General features: G+C 45.6%; 1 protein-coding gene across 1 annotated transcript; it reads right to left on the bottom strand.

Moving 5' to 3' along the window:
- Nucleotides 1–1,279: 1,279 nt before the first annotated feature.
- LOC125425378 (phospholipase A and acyltransferase 1-like) lies at nucleotides 1,280–7,051 on the bottom strand (the record flags this gene model as incomplete). The annotated part of the gene is made up of 4 exons (XM_048482992.1): nucleotides 6,968–7,051; nucleotides 5,544–5,779; nucleotides 3,761–3,863; nucleotides 1,280–1,527 (listed from the first exon to the last, which is right to left on the bottom strand). Coding segments are annotated over exons 2-4 (504 nt in total), but the record flags the coding sequence as incomplete, so codon positions are not given.
- Between the last annotated feature and the right edge of the window lie 1,986 nt (nucleotides 7,052–9,037).

The following is a 9,037-nucleotide window of genomic DNA, read 5'->3' as shown; positions in this document are numbered from 1 at the left end:
TACAGTTCATTAAGCAATAGCGCTACGTAATTGTTTTTCCAGTTATCATATATGAGTAACTCCCACATGCTATTACTACTTAATTTTTCCATCAAGTGTTACTTCTGCTTTCCTAGCTGAGCGTTGCTGTGGCTTTACTAACCAAGCGCGCCAAGCGCTACTTCTGCTTTTTTAGCCAAGCGTTTGAGATGTGAAATATGTAGCCAGATACAAAAAACATAAAACTAATTTTTGCTCAGGTACCTGTGAAAATTTTGTAAAATAGGATGGTGTCATCAGATTGTGAAAAACGGCCACCCAGCTGGTGTGTGTTGCACAGGCTAATCTAGTTCCCCAGATAAGCCTCCACAGCAAAAGTGGCAGAGCAGGGAATTAAACCTGGTTCTTCAGATTAGAGTGCACCTACTCTTAACCACTATGCCACTGCTGCTCCCCAGGGTATCATATGGGGTCAAGCTGGCCCCTGAATGACCTTGTTGCCTCATTTTAATGTAAAATCTCCACCCTGGGGAGGTACCAAGGTACATATTTTAGGGTATGCAGAAGATTTTCATATGTCCTGGCATGTACAAGAAGAAGAAGAGTTTGGATTTATATCCCCCCTTTCTCTCCTGCAGGAGACTCAAAGGGGCTGACAATCTCCTTGCCCTTCCCCCGTCACAACAAACACCCTGTGAGGTAGGTGGGGCTGAGAGAGCTCCGAGAAGCTGTGACTAGCCCAAGGTCACCCAGCTGGCGTGTGTGGGAGTGTACAGGCTAATCTGAATTCCCCAGAGAAGCCTCCGCAGCTCAGGCGGCAGAGCTGGGAATCAAACCCGGTTCCTCCAGATTAGATACACGAGCTCTTAACCTCCTACGCCACTGCTGCTCCTCTACTCTATCAGATCTCACCATGATGCTATGATACTGACTTTATGACTCTAAACTGCATAAAACCTGGAAACCCTTTGTGTTCTGGGCTTCTGCCTTTATTGGAAATTGGTGCTGCAGCAACAATAAACCATTCTTTTATTTCACCCTACCTCTCACCTCTTGAGCGCTAATTGGGCCAGAGCTCAGGGGAACTCAGCTGATGTGAATCCCTAGACCAGTGGTGGTGAACCTTACACTCAGGATAAGCAGGAATTGCTATTCCCATCAGCCCATGCCAGCATGGCCAATTGGCCATGCTGGAAGGGGCTGATGGGAATTGTAGTCCATAACATCTGGAGTGCCAAAGGTTCGCCACCATGGCCCTAGACACATCGTAACTGCACATATATGAAGCAAGTCTACATACCTGGGCACTGACAGCTTTGCCGTAACGTAGTTTAGTAACAAAATGCTCGCAGTTCCGAGTGAAGATACTGTAGTCCGTCACCTTCCCCACCTTTGCGATTGCCCTGACAATGATTTCTTCCCTGGGACGTGGCAGAAATCTGATGTCATACTTGTTGTTGATTCGGTATTTATCGTTTCCCACCACTTTCTTTAGAGGCTCCATCTCTACTACAGCATTTTTACGTACAAAAATGCCTTGAACTTTGCCTAGAGGAGGGAGACACAAACACACTGGATGTAAATAAGCTGAAGATTACCAGCACACCCATATACCGTTTATACTCGTGTATAAGTCGACCCGAATATAAGTCGGGGCACCTTATTTTACCACAAAAAAACTGGGAAAACTTATTGACTCGAGTATGAGTCTAGGGTGGGAAATGCCGCAGCTACTGGTAAATTTCAAAAATAAAAATAGATGCGGTCGGGCTCTATTTGGGGGTCTCTGCCACTGACCCCCCATCTCACCAATCCCAAGGTCTCTGCCACCGACCTCTCCTTGTCCAGCTCACCCAGGTCGACTGGCTGTCACCCGCTGAGAGCCGGGGGCTGGCTGCCGCCGAGAAGAAGGCAGAGGCAGAGAAAGCGGCTGAAAGGGGGAAGGCAGAGAAGAAGGCAGAGGAGAGCGAAGAAGAAGGAGGCTGAGAAAGCGGCTGAAAGGGGGGAGGCAGAGAAGAAGGCAGAGGAGAGCGAAGCACAGGCAGAGAAAGCAGCTGAAAGGGGGAAGGCAGAGAAGAAGGCAGGAGAGAGCGAAGACGGGAGAGGGGGAACGCCACACAAGAATTAAGTGGGACCCTCACTTGCGTATAAGTCGAGGGGTTTTTTTTCAGCACAAAAAATGTGCTGAAAAAGTAGACTTATACATGAGTATATAAGGTATTCATTTTTATCTTGCCATTTTTCCAAGAGAGTGATGAGCCTTCATGGTTGAGTCAGGAAACTAACTCAGGTTTTCAGTATGCTTTCTTCTGTAGCTGTTAATTTACCAGCATTTCACACTGCCTCTCAACCTTTAACTTGATAAGAAAATTGAATTGATAAGAAATTAATCAATCAGAACCAACCCTTCAGCTCCTAAAGAACTCTTATTTATTTTTTGATACCAAGAGGAATGAACATAAAACCACACCAAAATTTAAACTACTGCTGTTTATTTTGCTGATGAGCTCCTTGATTTCTATCCTGCCCTTCAAATGCATCCTTGGGTGGGTTACAATCATCTAAAAATGCTTCCCACATTACAATAAAAACAGCATCATATACAGATTAAAAATTCCTAAAAACATACCTAAAACTAGAACAGACCCTAAAACAAAACAAACTTAAGACAAAAATATACCTAAAAACAAACCTGGAACACTCCATTTCTAACCCTCCCAGGTTTCTCAATACACACTAAATAATATACACCGACAAATGACATATTAAAACAGAGAACCAGGAATGGGAATTTCAGGGCCTTTCTCTTTAAACACTGGGAGAGGTAGCAATTCTGTGTCTGAGCTCTTTCACGTGGTGGGGGATAGACTGAATTCTCTTCTTTAAAAATGACCAGAGAGGGCTATGCTAGAAGCTATCTTTCCCAACTTAATAGTTTTCTATGTGCAAACTATTTTATGTTGCTGAGAACATTCAGAAATGTTGGCTGACAGGCAACACACTGTCTGAATAGACTAGGGGCCCCCAAGTAGTGCCCATGGGTGTGATCCCCGCTAACACCTTTCCTGGTGTCCACCATGTGATTTAGAAAAATAGCAAGGCCAGGTAGGGCTCTTGCCCAGCAAGGCGTCAGATTGGAAACTGGAAATGTGCTGGGTTGTGAAGATTTTTTTAAACCATTGCTTTGGCAGCAGCTGCCACCACAGCACAAGGCTCTTCACTGAGTGAATGAATGCAAGCTAGGGCAGCCATTTTGGGATGGGTCCGCTTCCTGTGGTGGCCATTTTGTGTCAGCCCTTTTATGGCTGTTCTCAGTGCATGGTATTGAAGCTCTGAAGGTGTTCACGGGTTTGAAAAGGTTGGGGAAGCCTGGAGTAGGCCATTTAAAAGTAAGCCTCCAAGAAACAACCTCAAATTTTTAAAAAGGCATTTCTTTAACGAAATGGTCAGGAAGAGGTCCTCTGTCTTATATAAAATGTCTTCCAGAATCACACCGCAGGAAAATCGAGTTCTGCATGTATCAAAAAGGACTAGAGACTTTTAAAGAAAATTGAAGATTCAGAGGCACTAGTATTTATTTATTTATTTATTGTTTGGACTTTAATACCGCCCCATCCCCAAGGGGCTCTAGTAGATTATGCTTTGGGGGCAGGACCTGTGCAAAGTCCCCCCTCCAATGGTTTGCACCCTATTCCCGTTATTTTTGCCCTGGGGGAATCCACCCTGGGGAAGTCCTTAGAAAGGTTCTCCATATATCTTGCCTTCCGCTTGTAGTCCTTACTTTTTATAAGCAAGTGAATCACATTTCCATTGCCCACATAGATACCCCAATGTTGACAGACAGGCCGGAATATCTCAATCAAGTCTCCACGTTTTGGCTTCTTCTGCAAGAGCAAATAGAATCCTTAACACACGTTTTAGCTATACCGAACCTAGATTCTGTGGCGATTAGACTGGCAATATACAGAATGGAAAAACAGGAAGGAATCAAACAAATTGAGAAGAAAGGAGGCCAGTGATAGAAAACTGTAGTAGCCTCAGCCATACACCTGGTTGAACAACTGCCTTACAGGCCTGAGAAACTGCATCAGATCCTGCAGGTTGTAGCCAGGGCGGAAAAAGCCCAGGCCCTGGTTGAGGCTACCTGGATATCTTTTGGGCTATAAATCACCAGAAGATTTTTACTCATTGACTGCAGCGATCTGCAAGAGACGTACCAGGATAGACTATCCTGAAGATATGCTGGCCCCAGATGTTAAGGGCTTTGAAAATGATTACCAGAAGCTTGGAACTGATCTGGAACTCTACCTGGAGCCAATGCAGCTAGCAGAACATTTAATATGTGCCTGCTACAGGGTCCCTGCAAGGACCCACACATTATATTTTGAACACGGGTCTATCACAGTGGTGGCGAACCTATGGCACGCGTGCCAGAGGTGGCACTCAGGGCCCTCTCTGTGGGCATGTGCGCACAGAGTTCATCATGTAGGGGGAGCAGAAAATCACCCCCCACATACACACCTAGGCTGACCTTGCTTCTGAGTAAACCCTCCTAGGGTCGTGATTCACCCATTCAAAGTGTTGCATGCTTGCTTCACCAAGCTTACTCCCGAGTAACGCGTGCCTTGGAGCAAACTGGTTTTTTTTTAAACTAAAACTTCAGTATTCAGGTTAAATTGCCATGTTGGCACTTTGCGATAATTAAGTGGGTTTTGGGTTGCAATTTGGGTTGCAATTTGGGCACTCAGTCTCGAAAAGGTTCACCATCACTAGTCTATCATCATACGAACAAGAGGAGCATGAGGGCAGAAGGGAAATGCACAGAGGAGGGACAACCAAAGAAGTCTCACAGAACACCTGTAAGTACATAAGAAGATAGGGCTTTTCCATACGTGTAGTCCCCTTAGCTTTGAGCATACATTCCCTTTGGGTTTAATTCTCTGTTACATACACGTTTCCCACTCTTTAGCAGTCACCCCACCCTCAGATCAGAGTACACCCATAGTTTCCAAAAGCTCTTGACGTGCAACTTTTTCGCTCCTTTTACAGGGAAAGTGAGGGAGATCAGCATGGATTTAGCTTTCTTTGTGTTTTCACACTCCTCTCCACCTCCCCCCGCCCGCACCACAGCTGTTCCTTCCACTCCTCGGGCCACCATTTCAGAAGGATAACAAGGGCTATCTTTTTTAAAATTTTGACACTGAAGCTGTATTGCTGAAGTGATGGACCCTGTGAAACCCAGTGAAATTGACAGAGTCTAGCGAAGTAATGCTACACTAAAAAGAAAAGTGGCAGGCAACTTCCCCAAGAAGCGGGTGGGCAAAATGGCTGATCGCCTCAGCTGGGGCATTTCACAGGAGAAGAATTTCTGTGTAAACAAGCAAAAAAAGAATGTGGGAAAACGCCACTGCAAAGCCAATAGCCACTGGGTTAATACTGCATGCATACATGGCCAGTGTCATGACTTGTCAGGCCCTGAGTCACTCTGCGGGACCAGGAGTCTTATACCCAAGTTCAGTATCACTTGCCAGTACTGTCACTACACATGAAAAGGGATTACATACCTGGTTATTCCAATGGAACATCCTTTCTTTCACCGCCTTCCCCAACTTTGGCTTTACCTTTTCTTTTGCCTTGAAGCGGATAGGCTTAGGAGCCCGTTTATGGCATACAATGATTTGGCGCTTATCATTCTTCAATGATTTGGCGCTTATCATTTTTTGAAGATGCTGCTTCTTCACAGGTGCACTGTCATTCACATCTGACTAACTTCTGGAGATGCCAGCTCCTGCAGCGTCACCTTGAGAGGAACAAACAAACAAACCCGCAGTAGCCATTTGTTGAATCTAAACCAACTGGTTCATCAATCAATCGTCTTGCCTTTCCTTCAAGGACCTCCATGCAGGGCACACAGCACTTTAAATTCACCCCCGTGGAAATTAATTAATTAATTAGAACCACTCTGAATTCAGAGCCAGCGTGGTGTAGTGGTGAAGAGCAGGTGCACTCTAATCTGGAGAACTGGGTTTAATTCCCCGCTCTGCCACTTGAACTGTGGAGGCTTATCTGGTGAACCAGATTAGCTTGTGCACTCCAACACACACCAGCTGGGTGGGCTAGTCACAGTTCTTCAGAGCTCTCTCAGCCCCACCCACCTCACAGGATGTTTGTTGTGCGGGCGGGGGGGGGGAAGAAAGGAGATTGTAAGCCCCTTTGAGTCTCCTTGAGTCTCCTTGAGTCGTCGTCGTCATCTTCTTCTTCTTCTAAATTGGGTTACCAACCTCCTGGTGGTGACTGAGATCAGTTCACCTGGAGAAAATGGCCACTATGGAAAGTAGACTCTATGGCATTGTACCTCAGTGAAATCTCTCCCTTCCTCACCCTCCCTTAGCTCCATCCCCCAAATCTCCAGGTACTTCCCAGCCTAGAGCTGGCAAGTCTGTCTCTAAAGGAGCTCTTATGGCAGCACAAGACTGCCAGCCCCCTGGCCAGGAACCTCCAAGTTCAATGAGGGACTTCAAAAATTGGTGTGCCTGGAGTCATGACATCACTTCCAGGTTTGAGTCCGAGAGTGATGTGATGGTGGCAGCGCTCTACGAATTTTCCTAATCACTGGTGATTTGGAACACTTCTAAAGCACTGCACAGCAACATTATATTACATCACTTCTGGCTCAAAAACTGGAAGTGCCGTCAGGTGTGCTTGAGAGCATGACTGGCTCAAGGCGACCCAGTGAGCCTCCACAGCATAAGTGGTGATTTAAGTCTTGGTCTCCCAGATATGAATCCAACATTCTTACCCATTACACTACACTGGCTAGTACTTTGCATTTATCAGGTAAGGAAAATGTATATCACTGTACTGGGATACTACATCTGGCATAGAATTGACTTTTGGTGGATGTGGGGAGGGAAAGTCTTCAGATATTTTCTCCATAAATCTTGCTTTCTGCCCTCTAGTAGAGAAGTCCCTTCTTTCTGGAGCTTACCGGATAATATTTTCATTGCCTTTGTAGATTTCCAAAGAAACTGGACAATTACATCAGGAGATCATGTTCTGGATTTTCCTGCAAGAGCAAATAAAAGCATAGAAACTTACACCTAGAAGGGACCCCAAGGGTCCTCTAGTCCAACCCCTTGCACAATGCAGAAAATTCACAACTACCTCCCTGCATTCTCCCAGTGACCCCTACTCAGTCGAGGAAGGGGGGGGGGGTCTCCAGGATTCCTGGCCAATCTGGCCTGGAGGAAAATTCCTTTCTGGCTCCAAAGTGGCAATCAGTATTACCGTGGCCATGTAAGAGAGGGCCACAAGAGCCAAGCACTGATGTAACCTTTCCTGCCCTCCCTCTCATGTTCTGCCTAAATTTGCAGAATCATCCTTAGAATGTTATGGCCCTCTAACCTCAGTTTAGAAGTCTCCAAAGAAGTAGAGTTTACCACCACCGAAGATGTCTGTACCACTGGCTGCTTTGCTTTGGAGGGTGGCCTCTATGGTGTTGTGCCACACTAAGGTCCCTCCCCTCCCAAAACCCCGCCCTTCCCAGGCCCCACCCCGCAAATATCCAGGAATTTCCCAACCCAGAATTGGCAACCCATTACTGTACCAATTTGATGGAAACTTGATTCTTGCAGAGTACAGGAAGTCCTTAGCTAAAAACTAGCTCAGTTGGCTCCTGAGAAAAGAGAGCTAAGCTTGAACAGAGGGTTTGTGTTGGTATATAATTTTGAGAGTGCAGAAAGAGGTAGGAGGACAGTCTCTCCTGAAAACAGAAACATAAAAAGATAACATCCCCACCTAGTTTATTAACACGAACTGTTAAAAATGAGACAACTCACCCAAGGAAAGTTATCTTGTATTTACCCCTCGCACCCCAGCAGCTGCTTCCGGAACCAAAGACATGATCAATTGTGTTCAGGTTACTTTTTTTCTATTTATTGTTTTCTGTCCAGTCCTTATACAGCGGACCTTTGTGCCTTACCCTAATCCTGAAGGTTGGCGGGAGAGTCAGCAATCATGCATTATATTGCATAGGCGAAGCTACCATGGGATGAGGGGGGCAAACACCCCAGGTGCAGGCTGGGGGTGGAGAATCGCATCCCCCACCCTTCCCCTCAGGCCGCCCTCACAGCCCAGAGCAGCCTTTGCGGCTGGGAGTAGCCCCCACGGACTGGAGCAGGTTGCTCTTTTAACTTTTAAGGGTAAGGCGTGTTAAAGGGGGCACGGGTGTGGGAAGGGCGTGGGAGGAGGGGCACGGACACAATTTTGCCCTGGGTGCCAGTCACTGCTAGGCACCCCACAGCACTGTTATATTGATAGCTTCAGGGAATACAACAGTTACAATCCTGTTCAGCATCACCTTAGAGACCAACAAGAGCTTCAGGGTGGGCGCTTTGACTTTTGAAAGCTTCATCGGACTTCATCGACTTAATTGACTTCATCGGACACGGGTAAAGTAGAAATGGAGATCAGAGTCCTTTTATCCAAGTCAGAAGGTGGGAGGATTGTTGTAAAGAATGCTTTCAATGAATGCAGTGCACACTATGATCAGCTTGGTTGGAGCAGAAAGGAAATGCTTTAGGGGCAGAAAATTAGCATCTGTAGTGATATGAGAATTCTGTGTTCCTGTTCAGCCTTGGCGGAGTTCCATTGTTCTGTAGTTGTAAATCAAGCTTGTTTTCAATTGTTGCTTGTTTTTAATTACTTGTTATATGTGCGTGTGTGCCAGTATGCTGTTGGAGCTAATTTGCAATGTCCCTTTAATAGATCCTCATTGCAACGAGGGCTTTAATTGGGCAGAAAGTTACGATGCAAATGTTTTAAGTCATTAAATAAAATAATTCAACCACCCAGGAGATAGGGGAAATTCTGGAAATCTTTCTTGATAAGAGGTATTCACAACTAGGCAGGATTTCTCTTATACCTTGATAAACATGACACTTTTTTTTAATGGTGCAAAGACTGAAAGAAAAACTTTCAGAAGAAGACATTTTTGTCTTAAAGTTGTTGGCAAATATGGAATTTAACTGGTACAATTGTGCAGCGGGATGTTAAAAGA

This window comes from Sphaerodactylus townsendi, unplaced genomic scaffold, assembly GCF_021028975.2.
Source record: "Sphaerodactylus townsendi isolate TG3544 unplaced genomic scaffold, MPM_Stown_v2.3 scaffold_349, whole genome shotgun sequence".
Taxonomy (NCBI): Eukaryota; Metazoa; Chordata; class Lepidosauria; order Squamata; family Sphaerodactylidae; genus Sphaerodactylus; species Sphaerodactylus townsendi.
This window is presented reverse-complemented; position numbering and strand designations above follow the sequence as displayed.